Below are 18,899 nucleotides of genomic sequence, written 5' to 3' on the forward strand. Positions count from 1 at the left end.
ACTGGTTGGTTTTTTGAAGACCAGGCAGTAAACGGAATCGGCAAGTCTAATATTTGCATAATCATAACAGAGAGGTCTCAGTCTTTTTCTTTCACTTTAATGCACTCACCTCTCCAGAGAGCTTTTGAAACAGAGTCTTGAATTCCTCATCTATATCTTTGTTATCGACATAAGGCTAGAGAAAAGAGATGATCGAGAGTGCGGTTTACAAGGTGGTTCTAGAAAGCAAGTTGTGGATATCATAAAGCAACTTTATGGGGAACTATTTACAGCAGTCGAAGACGAGCGCTTGCTCTGCAGCAATGGCAAACCAGAGGCACTACTTAAATCACGACCAGCCAGGGGCTGGCTTCATTTGGGAGTAAATACTTTCTAAGACTGATGAAAAAGTTTTCTTCTGTTACTAAGCTAGTTTTATAAAATAGCTGCAGTGAAAATGTTGCTGCACCTGGCTATAGCAATACAGCAGTTCCTTGGAAGTCTGTGTTCACATTTTCACTTGGGCTTCAGGGAGACTGTTTGTTGCTATGAAAAGGATCATTCAGTGCCCTTCCCACCCTTTCCTACCTGTGCTAGATGGAAGCACAATTTAATGCATTCCAGCCCAACCTACAAGAGTGCAGTTTCTGTACCCCATGGGCCCAGGTACGTGAAAATGGACGTGAAACTAAGCCATGGATATGTAAAGAAGCCCTGTAACCAGTAAGTATTGCTCCTGAGCACAAACATGTACTGTGATCCCAGCCTAGGGGAGAAATAAAAATCTCTCCTCTGCTTTGCCCCCACATTATGAAAGTAAAATCTGCTAGGAAAAAAAATCTGCCCCGTTAAGACGTTTACCTCATATGGTTTTGCAGTCACCACATCACCAATCATCCTAAGGAAAAACAAAACAAAAAAAACCCCACCAGAAATTATGAGTCTACCATTTGCCTTTAAAATAATTAGCAAAACAAGCTGTTTAAATATAAGGTGTTAGCAAATGCACAGAACAAACCCCCAGGTTCCCTGCTTCACATGCTCTCCATCCCACCTCTCTGTGTCCCACCTCTTTGAAGACATTTTCCTTGGGAAATCCAGCCCTGTTGTTCTTGTCTTGTATCCACACTCCTGTATTCTCTTTTAATGCCTGCTATTGATAGAACTCTTTTTAAAACAATCTCCTCATTGTCATACTCCCAAATCCTCCACTCTTTAATTGTGGGAATTTCTACTTCACAGACCTGAGGAATCTAGTTATCACTTCAGTGCTTGCTGAAGGCCATCGGAAGAGCCATGACTCTCTACCATGGATGGGTGTGTGTGACATATTGTAGACTACATAAGAAAATAGGTCCTAGAAATGGGACTATTTTGCTGGTTAGGGGAAAAGGTAGAGTATGTGGATAGAGGATGTGGGTGCAACACCTGACCTTTTCCTTTACATGGCTCACCTGCAGAAGAAGAGGCTTTACAGAGAAGATACGCACTGTGTTTTAGCCTGTTTCTCAGCAAAAACTCGCAGGCAGAAATCTCCATTTTTGTAAGGCTCAAAAGTGGACGGCACAATGAGGTACTCTCCTCGGGGCAACTTCATGCGGCGGGAGACTTCACGCAGGTTGACATAAGGATCAGACTGGGCTGCCGGTTGGTTCCTTGCGAAGAAAGCACGGTTTGCATGAATGTCTGTGTTACTTGCCAGCTGTGGGAAATAGGATTTTGTTAGAAACCATTTGACAAGTCACTGGTCAGCCAGCCACCTTGTTTCAATTCAGTGCTTTAAAGCCATCTCAAGTTTTTCTTCGCATAAAAGAATAAATCCACGAGTGATGGCGTAAAAGATAACCATCAGGGTTCTATCATGGGAAACAGTCAGGCAGTAGTTTCTGATTTCTTTAACCAGACAGAAAAGAATAGCACACAGGACAAAGCAGTAGTCACATGAGTGAGACTTTTGGGGCCCCATTAGGTGATGTACACAACTTCTATTGGTAATACTAAGGGTATGCCTTTGGATTATGTGGAAAACTGTACTTAATTTTTCCTTAGTACCAATATACTCTTAAGCAAGTGAAACATTGCATAGCTTGTAAAACAAGACACTGATGTAAGAAGAAACAATATAAACCTCCTATTCATGACTTCTGCTTCACAGGGATGTCTTTCAAAAAGTGTGATTCAATGATCCACAAAAAGTGCTGTGTGGTTGACAAAGGGTGAGGAACATTGCATATGGATAAGGCTTCTTGCTGTCTAAGATCGGAGCATACAAAGATGTTATCAAACATTTTAAAATAAGTCAATTTTTCTGTTGTAAACTGTAGAAAAATTTGGGGTTTTTTCCTCTTTTGTTCTGAAGATAAGATTGTATTTGGTTTTTATTCAACAGTCCTATCCTTTCTCCTCACTCAATCTCAAGGTAAGTAGGACTGCAAAGATTAAGAAGCCAGATCCATATCTTTTTCAATATATAAAGTTCATTTTCCCTTTGCATCTGCAAGGCTGTTAAAAGAACACAGTTAATTGCCACATGACCACACATTCATTTACAGAGAGAGAAGAAAAGAGCTGAAAAGCAGAGGAAAAATTGTCAGCGTAGGCTGCTGGACCTCAGTAATTAGTATCGGCTGTTCCTACTGCCAGACACCCCTGGGGTCTCTTTCTTCAGGAATGAAAAATCTTTTTACCTCAGTATTGACATCTGGGAGGATTAGGAAAAGTTGAGCAGGGTTTGTTCATTACCAGGAGCCCCCAGCCCAGAACTATAAAAGGAGTGGATCCACAGAATTTGGCATTACTTCTGAATAACATTAGCTACATTTTCTCGATTTTAGAGTGCAGAGACCCTGTTCTGCCTTCATCTGTAATAAACAGACAAATTCTGACCTCTGCTATACAAACTTAGTGGAAGCCAAATTTTAACAAGTATAAATGAAGTCAAGACTGGGACTCAGATGTCTGTAATAAAGCCTTGTGCCCCAGTCCCTTGGAAATGATTATTCAGAACTTGAGATACTGGTCCAGCTATTCAAGAAAAAAGCTTTCCAGAAGAGCTGCCATTAGTGAGGAAGAAGTCTTCCTGGTAGCTAAATTCTCCAGTGCAACAGGAGGTGCCCATCTGGAGGCTAGAAATCTTCAGCAGAGATTACATACCTCCTGAGGAATCTGAAAGGAAGAGAAAGAGCCAATGTTAAGGGACTGCTACATACCTGCATCTATAATTTGAATAAAATTAAATCAGATAAAGCCTCCTTCAAACATTTTTTTTTCTTTTTTATTTACAACTACATTTTTTAGTATCAGTTATACAGGAAGTTCTAGCTTGCGCTAGAGCTGTTCCAAAGGAAAAACAGGATCTTCACCCAGAGGAATCTATAAAACATGTAATTGCTTTTCTCTTGATACGGTGTTGTGAATGATACTATTGGTTGCAAATATTTGGGTAAGCCTTTAAATGTTCAGTCAGGAAAGTCGACAAGTTAGCCCCACTTTGCTAACCAAAACCAAACAGAACTTATTGCAGCAGACCTAAAATCTGCTAGTCTACTGCCATTGAAATATGACAAAAATACAGAGTTACCACCACTAGCAATCAGCCTGAAGAGGATGAGATTGTTGTAAGGATATTACAATAATAAATTTCAAGATTTGCCCCTTCCTAATTTAACTAAATCTCTATGTTGATTTGTACCTCCAAATATAAAATAGCTTTTCCAAAAGCAATTAGTTGTCTTGAGACCACAGATTCCAGTGAGAGCCAAAGAGAGCATCCTCCCAAGTCTCAAAAGAGCTTTTGAAAATGTGTCCCATACAAAGATTCTGGGGCATGAGATGGCCCCTTTAAGCCTCAGGTCTTGTTCCTTATAACCAGCATACCAGAAGGCCAGGGTAGGCAGTTTGAGCTACGTGACTTTCAAAAACTCTGCAGGGCAGGTAGACATGAGCATACATCTTTTCACCTTCTCCTGCACAGAGATCTGCTTTAGGTCACCATCTATGTTGTCCTAACTGGATCTCCTCAGCCACAGCATCAGCTGCAATGATGTAAATCTACAACAGTGCATGACCCAAGTAATTTGGATCATAGTTGGGTGTCTACTCGAGATGACTTAGCAACCGTGTCTTTCAAAAGAAAGTCTTCATATTGTTAAGAGTCACCAAGTCTACCCTACTATGGAAAAGGTCACAGAGGAGGCAGATGGGATGAAATAGATATAAAGCACAAAAGCTCTGCTAACTTCTCTAGGGTTGTACTCAGTGATACGAGCAGACAAACATCCTTAATGTGCAAATTCAGGATGCCAGTAGGCCAGGGTGCTTCGCACCATGCAGATGGCAACTCAGAAATGTGCTTAGTGAGAACCGTTTGTGTATGCAGACACTATGGCACTAGGGAAGCCTTTCCTAGTTTTGAACTATCCTGCACAAGATATATTAGCAAAGGTCACGCATTCCCATCTGCTCCCACCTGTGCTGGTTAGTGATCTTCATCCAGTGGAATCTGTAAAACGTTTAATTGCTTTTCTCTAGATTCGATATTGTCAATGATAATACTGGTTGGTAACTTTTATATTTGCTTCTCTTCCCTCACATCACAGAAATTAGAGGTGACACTGTAGATTTTTTTTCCCTATATCACATTTTTAGACACAAGCAACACTGGAAGAATCAGACAAAAGCCACCAAAATTACTCAACCAGAACAATAGCATGGTAGACAATGAATCAAAACAATTTTCAAATGCAAGGGAAAAATAATAAGAAAAAGAAAGTGACTACTGAGCACTAACGATAGGCTGTAATCAGAAACACTTATCTGGAATTGCCAGGCTCCCTAAGCCTGCCCCCATTCAGATTTTGTACGAGAAGGTTCTCAATGAGACTGTTGCTAAATTATTGCCTCTAGTTTTACACTGCTCTCCTGTTAAAGTGGGATAAAAACTGAGCCTAAATTTATCTGAATCTTCGCATATTATGTGGGTCAGGAAGAAATGAGAGAAGGATTGGAATTGTCTTGCAAAACCCAGTTCTTCTTGAAGCGTAGTGCTGAATGTCAAGATGTAGCAAATTACTAATTCTTTCCAGCGTAACAGAACAGGGAATAAAGCCTTTAGTCAGGAACAAACCTTACCTGATAGAGCGAATAACCAATACTAAGCAGAGCTTCTCCCATTTTCTTCTGTCTCCTGCGGTTCTTCTGCATCAAGCCCACCAGTATAGTACAGCACGGCTCATTTAAACTCCCTTCATGGTCATCATCTGGTTCATCCAACTGGATTTTAAACTGGGGATTGGTCCAGTATGTTGCTAAGAATTTCCAAGGTGAGACAAAAAGGAGGAGATTTTGCTATCATTGTAGCCACTGTCACTAGAATTACAGAAAATATCTCTTTGGAAGGACTTATGCCTGGAGTATATCCAGTCCTTTCCATTAAATTATATTCTTATGTTTTCACAGCTATGCTGAATATCAATTGGAGCCATGGCAAATCAAAGCATCAAGGTATTTCCTGGGGAGTAATGATCAACAGGGAGGAGCTGGTATCGTTAATTCCAGCCAGCCATCTATCTCCAGGGAATGTCTTTGGCCAAGGCTGTTATTGCTGCAAGATGACCAAATGCCAGACTGCCTCTCCAGAGGTCTAACCTGAAAAGGAATGGGAAACAGCACTGCCACTGAACTGTGACACTTTCCTGGCCTACCCAACCCTTTGGACGATTACTCCAGTCAGTAGCAAAAGCCATGTAAGCAGAAAAAGCAGACAGAGAAAACAAATAAATACAGCCATGAATTAACTGCTTCATGGGTTGCTAATCCCCAACGAGAAAATAAGATTGAATTAGATCTTGGCTTAGGCTGCCAAGATTTTGCTTACTATCTAAACCCTGCAGAAAAGGCCACACCTCCAAGCTCTTCCCGCCAAAGCCCCCTCTGATTGATAGGCAACAATTTTTGTTGTTTTGCTGGTATTTCACCAAGTGCCCACTTGGGCTGGGTGGGTCTCCACCTTGGTAGTTCCGGCAGCCCCCAGCAGTCGAACCCCGTCTCCACTGTCCATTAAACAGAGTCAGGTCCCATTTATTGACTTCGTTGCTTGTCAGTGTGTCAGGAGTCAAGTTGCAGATCTCAAGGCGGGTGAACTGCCTTTGAAAATCTGAAAATGCCATCCTAGTACAGAAAAAGATCAGGGTTAGTCCATCAGCCTGCAACAGTCAAGGCGATTGCAAATGGATGTCTTTCCCAACAGCGCAGCAAACATGAGCTGTCCAAAGCCCCATTGAATTGAACTCTGAAACTTGGATCTGGCTTTTGGGAAACAAAATTTCCTGCTCCCTGAATGAGCTCTATCTATCTCCTGGAGACAGTTGTTCTTGAGCTGATACCCATTATGGTTTCAGTCGTGCCATTTTCTCCATCCTCAGCCGTGGGCAATCCCTCATGGATAGTAATTCATAAGTAAATTCACTAAAATTTGTGGAACAAAATGTGCAAGGAGATGCGATTTAGTGGAGTAGGAGTTGGCCCTTAAGAAAGAGTCACCCCATAGAAAAACCATCTCAGTTTGTGTTTTCCTTTAATTGTATCGTTCATGTTTGTTTTTACCAGCCCTAGTAGCTTTGGGTGGGTGGCAGACCTTGATCACTTCATGCCACAAGCAGAGGTCTGTTCTCCTTTCTCAGTGCCTTATGGCCTGTATAGCTGATTGCACTGAAAGACAGTGGGCATTTGTCTTTCCAGTCTAGGACAGAGTAACATGGATTTAGTACTGATCCGTATAATCAGCTAACTAGGATGGGCTTTCCATTAGATCTCGGTAAACAGACTCTTCCCAAGCTGATAATCTAAACTTTTTTATTAGCGTGTAGCATTTAGGCAAAAAAACAAACCTCAAAATATAGAGCAGCTGAGGTTCATTCTTGCCACTTCATTAATTTTATTACCATCTGGTCTCCATAGTTTGGATAAGCACTGAGTTATGAAAGCTCTAATAAAAGGTAATATTTGAATGGGAATTGAGATAAGCAAGAGGCTAACAACACACGCATGTCATCCCTTGGTGGTGGCTGGTGGCAGTTTCTCTTCATACAAATGAAAGGGCTGCTTAAAAAGCATACATGTACATAAAATGTCCAAAAGATTAAGATAACTGAATGATTCTCACCAAAACTCTCCATCATCTACTTGCTTATCCAGAGCCTGTTTTTGTTTGGGATCAACATAATTCCATTCAGGAGCACTGCGGACAAAGCACAAAAACAAGATGTTCAGTTGTGATGTTTCATTCTACAATGAGATCAGAGAGTTAGGCTCTGTCTTCCTTTACAGCTGATAAAGGAGGATGTATTTCTCCGACAACTAGACCTTCTGCCCCTCCCAATGGCAGTACACACTGCAATCTGACAATACAGGACTGGAATCAGGCTGCAGCTGTATCTGCAAGTAAGCCTTAAACTGAATCATGGCTGCCAGGTACCAGAATATACAAATACTGCGGAGTGGCTGAATTAGGTAACATGCAGCCTGAAAGTCGGGCAGAGCTTCTCCATTGTAAGATCTGTCGGGATGCCTGATATTCTCCCTAGGGAGATGATATAAACTGCGTTGTTGGGGTCACCAAAGGACAAGAAAGCAAAGAAATGGGATTAGAAAATGTACTGCAGAAAACATTGCTATGTTAATAGCAAACTGCATTCCTCCTTTGCGTTCTGATGTTATGGTGCAGCAAGCTGGACTGATCTGCTCCCACGTGACGGTGCAGTTCTGCACCTGCCTCAGCAGGGTTGTCCCATGGTAAAACAGGTGCCACAAAATCAGGATATGGCCTGAGGCACCTTATCTTGGAGCTGAGCAAAGCAGCTTGATAAAGGTAGGAATAATTCTAATGTTTATCTCTATTTTCTATCCTGAAGTGTTATATGACATCAGCACTGGTATTGTAGTCAATCAGGACAAGAAACTGAAATCTCTAAGTATCGCATGAAAAAACATCATGGCCCAAATGAAAGTAAAATTTATGCCATTCTAAATATAAAAATAAAAGAGGTGTTGTCATTGCCGTTCTCATGAGATTCCAAGACAGCTGAAGCCCAGATGGTTTCTGATAGGTATTCAAACTTCTAGGCCCTTCGCTTAGTCAAAGTCCAAATTTTTTTCAAGATTCTCCAGTAGAAACCAAATACTGGTCTGATTTAGAGCATGGGAACCTTAGAGTTGAAGCACAGGCACAATGGTTTAGCCCTGCTGTATTTCTCAGGACTGGGACTAGTTTGCGTATGCTACTAAGGTCCTGGCACCGTCAGTTGGATCAATCTGAGAAAAGTCGTCTTGCAAAATGACGTGGATATGGCTTGCATTCGGCTGCTCGTAATTAAAACATAGGCTGTTCTCTTATTAGAAAGCTCTGCCTGAGGCAAGGAAGAATGTCCACTGGGCAGAGCAGATCAATATCTAACCTTGCTAATAAATTAATAGTGTTTTATTCCAACTGATTTAGTATCTCGCCTAAATGTGCTTTGTGATTGGATTAACTGCACAGTCCCAACCTAATTTTTAAAAGATATCAAAATAGACTGAAGAGAGGGAAGCAGGGGCATATAAAAACTTACTTATCACTCCAAGCTCCAGTCCATTCCACTTCACCCCAGGGATTTCTCAGCCTCACTAGTTTCTCTGGCCGTCCTCGGTAATATACCTAAACGATCCACAACAAACAGAGCCTGAGCACTTCCATTATTCCAATCATCACAGGGCAATTGCTTTTCAGACAGGATAAAACATGATTTGTACTTGAGGGATACAGTCCATTACAATTTGCAATAGTTAAAAGACACCTAGATGCCTTCCACCCTTATTTTACATTCTCCTGTGCCGTCAAGTGAGCCATTAGCTGCAGCACTCACTATTTCGTATAATGACAGCAACCTGCAAGGAAAACCATCAGCTACAAACCAGCAGAGTATCTACATACTCAAAAGCAGGAGACATCGCACGACACAGCAAGGTTGGAAAGAGGTTATTTGGCATGGACACCTCTGTCATGATTCCAGTTCAAGAGGAGCAGGAGTGTCTAGGGCTCACTGTGAAGGTGAGACTAATGGGGGAGTTCATGAAACAGGCTTCTACTCCTTTCCCATTATGGCTGACTGGCAAGGTACGTGCTCCCACTTCATGCAGTAGGAACACGTGGGGAAACGGCTGCCTTCTCTCCTGTTTCTCCTTTCTGTACCCTCCATGTCAGTAACAGCGTGGCCCACCTTTACGTTTTGTATTCCAGTCTGGTGGTACAATACAAGTTGCAGACTGCACAGTATACTCTATATAACTACCAGTACAAAGCTTTCAACCTGGCTAGGTACTACAGGTACTTTCTTTTTCTGTAACAGGGCGCATAAGGTAGCAACATTTTTATCTGATCAGTCACAGCAAGGCACCGGAAAGGTGAAGGCACTGCAGTATTGCAACTCCAAGCTGTTTTGTACGATGGCCCTGGAGAGGCTGGCTTACCTCTTCTGCTCCAGTGACAGAGTAAGCATGCCCCTTTACCAGCTTCAGACTTGTGATTGCTTCTATTTCAGCTGCAGTAGTTACCTGAGGCAATAAAAATATACACATTTAGGGCCATATATTGTGTATGAATACAGATTTCATGAGCCAGTTAATAAGGAGGAAGATATCCAAAGTGTTATGAACAATGAATATCAATATCCCTGATGCAAAGTGTATTAAACAGAGGTGAGATCCACAGCAAAAGTTTACCTCCTCTGTCTCATGTCCCTATATATGCAGTCCTAGCATAACAGATATTCGAGAATGTACAATGAAATCTAAATCTAAATCCAATCCCCAACTCAGGTAATGGATCCAGTCACCTGCAAGGACATGTTCATGTGAACTCAGCTCTAACCTGCCTCAGCTGAGATCCAGTATATCAAAATTTCAACTCTGGTAATCCTATATGCCATGAACGAGGATTTCAAACAATGTAGTGAAACGGGCTGTGAAAGGCATGGAGTTTGCAAAACATGTTCAAATATAATCTGTAACTTGAGAGAATTTGTATTACAAGTGTCAATAATTTTTAGGCTTGAATACCATGGCCAGAGTCAGACTACAGGCTACAACAAAGTATCTCAAAGGGTTTTCCTCTGACAGTTGCATGTCTGGAGCAGAAATGATACAGAATCTGAATGAGAAAAGATACTCAGAGAATGAAAATGGAGTTCAGGAAGGCCAGTCCCCAGCCCCTCGACTCAAAGCATTACCACGGGCTGTCATGTGAAAGGAGAGGCATGATGAGAGTCGATTATTTAGAACCTCATCCAAAGTTTTTATGACTGAAATCAGTAAAAGACTCACATTAATTGTAGTATGTTCTTAATTCAGACTTTCCTACCTACGTCTAACATTGGTCCAAGCTTTAGTTACAATATGGACCAGAGCCCTGAGAAGAGGAGCGGGGAGAGTAAAGCGGCCACAGTCTCTTACATCAATGGAACATCCAAGCAACGACCCAGCTCTCAGAGCCTTCTGGATGATTTGGTACAGGTTTGAAGGAGCCCTCCGCAGCTCATAGGACTCGGAGATGCCTCCAGTAAAATCCTCAAAGCCCTCTATAGTGGACCCTCCTGTGAGAGCTTCATAAGAGCCGTTCAACCTGTGGGGGAGATGACAAGAGCTATATAAGGGGCCATCTCTGCTTGTAAGCATTGGCACTGCAGGAGGAAGGGTTCATAATTTAGTATTGCTCGGGCCCTGTCTAACACCACAACCTCCTGGGCAGTCAACTTCTGCACACCCAGGAGCACTGACTCCTGCTTAGCCACCGTACTTGGCATAGGCCTTCTCCAGCAGTGCGCTCCAGAACTCGTTGCCTTCCTCCGAGTGCACAAAGAGCAGTTTCCCGTTCTTGGTGGGCAGCCTGTCATCCACCACGACATCCACCCACTCTCCGTACTGCCAGAACTGACGAAAAGAAGAAAGGAAAAAATGGTGAGGGCTGATGCGCATGTGATAGCTCCACGCTACCATCTTTCTACCCCTTCACCTCTCATCAGTTCCCCCTGGATAATTCACTGTGAGGTTTCATTTCTGAGTTGGACTCTTTCCTTGTAACAGAGTGAAACTCTTTCCATCCCTGTGAAGTACTTCTTAACGCTGTATTAAAGTTTTGCTGATAGGTACTATAAACAGTGACTTCTTGCACATAACATCTGGAACACTATCTGTGCTCCATGCAGAGCTTACATGGTGGAGAGTCCAGAAAGCTGGTGTGTAGACAGGATACTCTGAAGTCTTTTCTTGTCTACTCTTTTAAGGCCCGATCAAAAACAAAAAAATAATGACCCTGTAAAAAATGGTCCAAGGAGAGGTCACCCAAAGGGGAAGCACTTAATAGTGCTAATGCCTTCCGAAAATACTGGGAGAGGTGTGAAACATTGCTAACACCAGGTTTTTGCCTGAGCACTTGAAACCTTTAATCTAGAATTTGAGAAGGGGAGGGGAGGGGAGGGGAGGGGAGGAGAGGAGAGGAAATATAATTTACATAACAAGCCCTCTGCTGAGATGAGCTGGTGGAAGGGATAGCTATGTGCTCTATAATATCTCTCCTCACCAAAACACCTCCTTTAGCTTTGCAGGGTGAATCCACACTGCTCACACCCAAGCCTAACTGCTAGTCAAAGCAGGCTGGCTCAGTCCCAACACACCAAGTCTGCAGGCAAGGAAGTCCAGACAAAGCAGTGAGGAGGGAAGGGAAAGAGGAGGAACCGCATCAGCCTCAATTCCCTCTCGACAGTTGACAGCAACAGAGCTTGGCTTGACTCACATGGCATGATGGTTTGGCTCAGTTTACAAAACCTGTATAAATCGCCCTATCGGCTGTAAGACAGCAGAACCTAGCCAGTGAGCAGGTGCCATTTAACATGATTTAATTCTGTTCTTTCCTTCCCCTCGCCCCCCCAAGTTTCACTTACACATTGTAATTCCTGAATATTTAGCCTGTGCCAAACACAGAAAAGCTGCTTTTAGCTAAATACTAGCATTTTCCTCTTTTATTCTCAATACCCTGATCATATAGTTACCTGGAAATGAAAGATCCCAGCATAGTCCTTCTGGAAACTCTGAGCCTTGGGAACAACACGGTACAGAACATCTGGATTCAAAGTCAGAGATGCAATAGCAGCCAGGAGCCAACAATCACCTAAAAACACGTGTTACAAGGCAGAAAGGTTCATTAATGAATAGTGTTTCAACAAGCTGATCCTTACACCATTATGTCATCCTCCCACCTAGACTAAAATAGCGTCATTAAATGCTTCACAAAGTCCTGCCAGACTCTGTATTGGTTCCGCAATCCATTCTTGTTTTGCTGTGTTACTTGTTGCTTTTGCTCATTTTCCACTCACCCAGGCCACACAGGTATCTTGGGGCCTCTGAGGCTGATCATGGTGGTAGTTTCAATGGTCTCATTTGGGCTTTGCTATTTTGATTTTTTAATGAAGCTGTGAAAGCAGGCTGTTTTATCTAAGCTTGTTAATGCTCTCAGGAGGCCGAGAACACAGCCAGAGAGAGAATGTATTTGGGGTATGCATGTTGCAAAGCCTGGCTTGGCAGCACAGAGTTAATGACCTGTGATACTTTAACTACACCTGAGCCACAACACCTGGGAGAGGCAAGGGCTTAGAAAGTGACCAGAAGAGTGTAAAAGCTCTGGGTTGATAGAAGGATGGTGGGACTTCTGTTCCTGTCCTTTGGAGAAAGTTTGATGGATAGCAGGAATGTTTGGATGGTTATTCCTTCTCTAGCCCTTTCTTTGAAGGTCTGAACTTCAACCAGTGTTTAGGACTACTACTACAGACTTGCCCATGAGTCTAATAGAAGCTGAAGTCTCCTGGGAACTCTGCAAGGAGGTGAGTCCTTTCTCTGGCCCACTCCTTATCCTGGCAAGAAGGGGTATGCCCAGCCCTAGCTGGAGGCTGGGTGTCTTGGAGCTCAAGCTTTTTGCTGGGTTACCTGCTTGTTGTGGATAGGAGGTTGTGTAAGTGGAAGCCTCTGTCACATCTAACTCAGCAACACATGGGTTTCTTGCAGTGTTTGCATACAGCAAACAGCAGGAGGAACTTTTGTGTTATTACTGAGGTGTGCAGAAACTCTAGGAAAACAAAGCTGCTCTGACAGTGCTGACAGTTTCCTGGTTCCCTGTGGACTATCTGTGCCAAGACACAGTTTCTTTGTGCAGGTGCATATTCTGCACAAGCAATTGGCATAACAGCCCTTGCTTCAGTGGAACTAAGCTAACAGAGAAACCAAGTAGTTTAATCTGTAGCATGATTTAATATTTTAGAGCAGCATTTAACTCTTTATATTGACTAGGGTTTCATCATTTAATGTCGTGATGAGTATAATTGTAAAGGTAATATACAGGGGCTCACCTGGTGCTGTGTGCTCCCTGCTGCCTGTACTCCCCTGGGAGGTATCCAGATGCCCTCTCCGAGCTGAGCAAGAAACAGCTGTTCCCAGTTAAGCAAGCAGTGACTTGAGCAATACCTATAAACAAATGCCCCTGGTGCCGTGACCTGTAACTGCCTGAGCTGGCTGATCTGATATGGGTGTAAAACTGTGATCCACCTGGTGTGCCAGCCCAGGCATTTCCAAGGAGGAGGGAAAACCTAGTATTAGTATGTGAGGTGGTACTTGGGCCTTCCTTGAGGATTGCTCTTTGCCATCCTAGCTGCCACATTCAGGAAAGAGCATTCAGGCTGGAAGGGTGTAGAAAATGGCTGGATTATCTGTTTCTCCCCATCCACCTGTGTCTCTTATGGGAAGAGGTTAAAAAAATCTTGTCCTGCTCATCCTGCACAAGTGAAGTTTGAAGAGGAAGTTTGAGGCAGGTTAAATGCTACTTCTCAGAAAAGCTGTTTGAGCCAAGAGCTCTTACTTGAAAGGTAAGATTTCCCTTGCAGAAGAGAAGATAAAATAAATGGGTTGTGAGATGTTTAAACTGAAAATAGGAAAAAGTTGCTGCTGTGCATATAGAAAAGAAAGTCTGAAAACCTCAGCCTGTAGAACAACTATGAGCAAAAACCTTCTTAAGCTCATCTTCAACCTAGCTCTTTTACAAATTATTTTTCATTCTGTGGGAGAGAGCTTAACTGACTGGATTGGAAGGTTTCTCCCAGGCTTAGGTACCTATGTATAAAATAAGCAAAATTGGGAGAGCACAAGGCGGAGGGAAAAAAAGACTTCAAGAACCTCCTTTTCCAAGAAAATACAGATGCAGGAAAAAGTGAGACTGAGAACATTCAGACCTGTTTTTGTATCTATTTCTTTGAGGCTTTCCTTGGTACAGGTGTACGCTTTATGCTGTTATAACTTCTGCTTTTGCTTGGAGAGCTAGAAATAATGGTGATAAGTTGGGGATGAATGACTCTTAGGAGGAGGAAGGCGAAAAGCCTTATAAAGTTAGAACTGAAGCCTTCATTTTTTTTTAACTACTCCAGATTTTCTTGCTGTTCTTGGCATGCTGTGAAGCACAGAAGACTATTTGTAAAAAGGTGGCAGGGTGAGGATCCTGGCATCCCTGTTGTGTTCCTCCACCTCTGGAGAGACTACAGGTCTAGTAGTGACGAGCTGGTCCTTTCCTGATATGCAACATCTGGAAGGGTTTCCCCTTCCTGGTCCAAGCCAGGATTTTATAGCCAGTGAAAGGGAAACTACTCTAAGCTTTGCTGAGAATGGTGTATGTCTGATGCAAAATGAGGCAGAAGAATCAGTGAAATGAGAGGGCTTTCCTTAAATATGTTATTTACTTCCTGACTCAGAACTAAACAATTTCAGAATCCCATCCCCATAACATGCGAAATGCAGCGTGAAATCCTTTACAGCTATCTTACGGTATGAATTAATTTCTTAGCCTCTGGGACAGTGAGTGGCATTGGCACTTCTGCCTCCCACAAATGTGCCATGCAGTCGGACCTCCTGGGGAAGTATTAGGGGCAAGTCTGCTCAAAGCACTCAGGGAAAGAATTATGTCGGAAAAATTGCAGTGGTGAATTTGTTACTTTCCAGTTCCTGTGATGCTGGCTTTAAGACAAATTAAAGAGGATGCAGGAATCTGTCCATGCCAAGGAGTTTCCAGGATGGAGCCCAAACTGCACAGGTTGCCTCTTACATTCTTGTACACCATAATAGAATCCTGGCCTATTAATAAGGTTTCTTATCCCTACTGGATAATGTATTACTAGTTCTAAAAAAGTACAAGTGGACAGTGCTTGTTCATTTTTTCAAAGTTCAGCATAATTTTTCCAGCAGCAAACTTCAGAGTTTTGTTTGTGGTTCTGCCAACAGTGTAGTGCAGCAGCACAAGCTCCCGAGAAAGGGAGCTTATGTAGGACTGCTCAGACTCGTCCTGATCCAGCTGCAGGTTATGAATCCTCTTTCAAACTATGAGGAAACTATTAGATTTCCTTCCTAAAAAAGGAACTTTTGGAGGGAGAGGAAATGAGGCCAATAGGCCAATGAATTTAATATTTAATTAGAATGTATTTCCAATACAGTTATAGTCAGAAATATGACAATACAAAAAGCATTTCTGCTCACTGCATGCATTTGAAGTTGTGGCCTTTTAGCTTAGAAAAATAAATTTAAAAAAAAGTCTTCTCAGCAATAGCCCTGAGCAAGGCTAAATCTTCTATGGGCACATACACTGCTTTCTGCTCAGTCTCATATTTCATGAATTAAAGTTTCAAACAAGTGTCAATTACAGTGTCTACGGCTGCTGCTGAATGTGCTAAAAAGAAGCCAGCTTGATTCCGGGATCTGAAGTAATTTGTGACTTTGGTATGGTCCAACTATTTTATTCATTTATTTTAATTTTAAATAAGCAATTCTGGCCTTGAGTTTGTGGTGGAAAGGGTAAACCTCAAGCCTAGCTGTGCGTAGCTCTCTGTGTGTACATATACATATGCACACACACATGATCTTGAAGAATTACTTTGCCTATTAGTGTACTCGAAATGAAGTCACTGGCTGTTCACAGATGTGCTGAGATGGCTCGTGTTCTCTGTGCTGTGCAGGTGCCTCCTGGTTTACAGAGATAATCCAGCTGCTGCACAGAATATCGAATCCTTGGTGAACTGGGAGCTAAGCGACTCCTCTGTATTGACGAAGTTTACCCAAGCACACTGCACTCGCAGAGGCCATAAAACAAATGAGAAATTTGATGAGTTTCAGTTGCCACAGAGCAGCACTCGGTTTCTGTTTAGCTGCCATCAAAGTGTCTAGACGCAGAGCATCTGAACTCTTCATCGGTCTAATGATGGTGAGTTTCAGCCCAAAGCCCAAGTGTCTGGCTCCAAGATCTAACTGGGCAGTACAGAGGCATTTCTGTCCTCACTGTAGTCTGGCTTCTCACTATTTCAGCAATGCCTGGTGTTCAGAAGGGATCCAAATGCACTCCTGTGGCTCTTGCTTCCTGGTCTGCCAAGCAGATTTGACGCTCGGTTTTCGTCTCAGCTGGAAGCCCTTTTTCAGAGCTCGTAGTACCCGTGGCATGCTATCAGATATCAAGGAAGCACTGACCTGCTAGCTTTGTAATTTTTAGCAGTGCAGGTTGTTCCTGCTTTGGTATTTTGAAAGAAGGCTACCTAAAGTTTTTTCATGGAAATTAATTAACCTCTGCAGCTGTGTACTGAAAGGCAAAGGAGCACCCAGCAATGGAATGGGCTTTCTTCTCTTCAGGGTCTCAACAGCTGTCAGCTAATGTATGTTTTGAGATCTAAGGGATCTATGTCCTAGAACAAGGATCTCTGATACCCCTGGGGATGGGACTGAACGTCAGAAGAGCCATATATTGATGTCCATGGCAAAATAAGTGAACAAACCCAGTACTATTAAGCTCTCTCCTGCCTACTGGAGCTCCAAAGGCTCCCTCAACAGGTATCAGATCTACCTCAAAGCTGTCGGGCTTTGGTTTGTTCTCCAGCCTACCCATAACCTTCTCAAATCTGCCCATAAGACAAGACATGCACAAAGCCCTCATGAGGTGGGCTCCTCAGCTGGTGTGAACTGAATCATCTGCGTTGGCTTCAGGGGACTTCTCCAGCTGATAGCCCAGGCCAAGGGAGCTGCAGTGCTTGGAGTACCCTCTGAGCTTTCAGAACAAAAGGTGCCCATGAATACAAATGGTGCAGATCTGGAAAGCCAATGTTAAACTGAGAGGGTTTGAGTATGTTTTATGTTCTTTAAATTGAATTTATGCCACTTGTTTCTTAAGAATTTCTGCAAACATTTCTGGGGTTAACTTATTCAGACCGCTGCAAGAAAACTTCATAGATCACCTTTAATAACTAAGACTGTGTGACTGTGTTTCAAGTTGTTACTAGGCTATCAAAAAAGATATGGTTCAAAGAACGTTTAAAATGTTTCAAGTCTTTCAAGTTCCCATCAAACTTCCCAAGCTGATATTCATCTAGCTTACGCTGTTTTCAAAGAAATAAGTTTAATGGAGTGAGACTAACTGTAGGTTTTCTTGTTCCTTTTGTTCATACAAACCCAGACCTGTAGTGTTATTTTTAAAAGAAAAGAAATACGTCAGAGAAGATTATTAAAAATAGGCTCTATTTCCCTCAAGGACTTATTAACAGGTCATATACATGGCTTACGTAAATATGTAATCAGAGTCTATTTCAATAGAGGTGTTTTACATGAGGGCTGTAGTAACAAGGACTTTGAAATTCAAGGTATTGGATCAAATACCAAAAAAGCATGGTATACCTCAGACATGTAAAGCAAATACCTGAACGTTAAAAGGGAAGTCCCGTACCTGTATTCTGAGGTTTATTTTTGTGAAGGGTCAGTGTACGTAGAAGCAATTCAAAGCAGCCTTGCAGAAACAAATGGGATTATCTTTGACTATTTTTTTCTTTGAGAGAGAGAGAAAAGGAAGCTTGTAACAAAAACAGAATCAGATACTGGGGCTTTTCTTCTAGGTTAAGGGGTAGCTTTCAGGACCAGCACTTGGGGTACTGCCCACTGAAGGCTGGCTTGGAAAAGCCTGGGGGCAGGCATTGTCCCCAGATTCACAGGAGGCTTTTGGGCCGAGTTCTGTTGTTTGATGGATTTTGGCACTGCTGTCTGACGAAAGCCCATTTAGCACAAAGGACTGCAACCCCACAGAGACGTTCAGGAGGTGGCAGAAATAAAAAGGGGCTCACGGTATTTGTATTCAGTATCTAGGCTTAACAGAAATAATGCATTGACCTCTTCTAGTTTAAGAGCAGGCAATATTCTTCAGTCCTTGAGCTTGTAAACTGTCGAGGAAAATGAGGGTTTACTTCAGGCATGTGAACTTTATTTTTTTTTATGCTATTATAGAAACTTCCCAAATTGGAGATGACAAGAAATGTTGCTTTTATTACTTATCTGAACCATTTTCCTACAATACAGTTAGTGATTTCCCCATACTCTTTTTCAACATCCCCTGAATAAGTATCTTGGAGCAAGTATATGATTGAGCATCTTATTTTTAGCATTTGGAGCAGAAGCCCACACACCAGGGAATTTTTTAACAATTGCTTTAATGGTGCTGTGTTTACAGGACCAGCATTGGTATTATTTATTACCAATGACTTGCAGAAATTGTTTGAACCTCATTTGCACAATGGATGGGCTAGAAGACCAGTAAGGTCAGGAGTACTGTGGTAAGCAGCGCAGGAGGGAGAAAGGCTTATTTCTCTGTGTCTAATCTATCAAATTCTCATTACAAGAGTTTCAGCCTTCTTGCCTCAATATGTAGTCAGGAGAGGTTGCTGCTGCTGTCTTCTGGAGCTAGTTCTTATCAGCGAGGCAGGCAGGGAAGAAGGCTGCTGCGGCAGCTATTCAAAGAGGGAATAAAGCCCACTTACAGCTGCCTTCTGGCCGCT

At 42.5% G+C, this 18,899-nt stretch overlaps 1 protein-coding gene across 1 annotated transcript in view; it reads right to left on the reverse strand.

The window, feature by feature from the left end:
- Positions 1-18,899, reverse strand: part of CAPN8 (calpain 8) — a 29,667-nt gene that overhangs the window by 6,800 nt on the left and 3,968 nt on the right. The window contains exons 3-14 of the mRNA XM_009937340.2: positions 12,060-12,178; positions 10,808-10,941; positions 10,465-10,633; positions 9,484-9,567; positions 8,586-8,671; positions 7,142-7,216; positions 5,987-6,147; positions 5,110-5,285; positions 3,133-3,144; positions 1,470-1,681; positions 841-877; positions 110-175 (exon numbers count right to left, since the gene is read on the reverse strand). Coding sequence (XP_009935642.2) covers positions 110-175; positions 841-877; positions 1,470-1,681; positions 3,133-3,144; positions 5,110-5,285; positions 5,987-6,147; positions 7,142-7,216; positions 8,586-8,671; positions 9,484-9,567; positions 10,465-10,633; positions 10,808-10,941; positions 12,060-12,178 — 1,331 coding nt within the window. The remainder of the gene's footprint in view (positions 1-109; positions 176-840; positions 878-1,469; positions 1,682-3,132; positions 3,145-5,109; positions 5,286-5,986; positions 6,148-7,141; positions 7,217-8,585; positions 8,672-9,483; positions 9,568-10,464; positions 10,634-10,807; positions 10,942-12,059; positions 12,179-18,899) is intronic.

This window comes from Opisthocomus hoazin, chromosome 2 (genome assembly GCF_030867145.1).
Source record: "Opisthocomus hoazin isolate bOpiHoa1 chromosome 2, bOpiHoa1.hap1, whole genome shotgun sequence".
Taxonomy (NCBI): Eukaryota; Metazoa; Chordata; class Aves; order Opisthocomiformes; family Opisthocomidae; genus Opisthocomus; species Opisthocomus hoazin.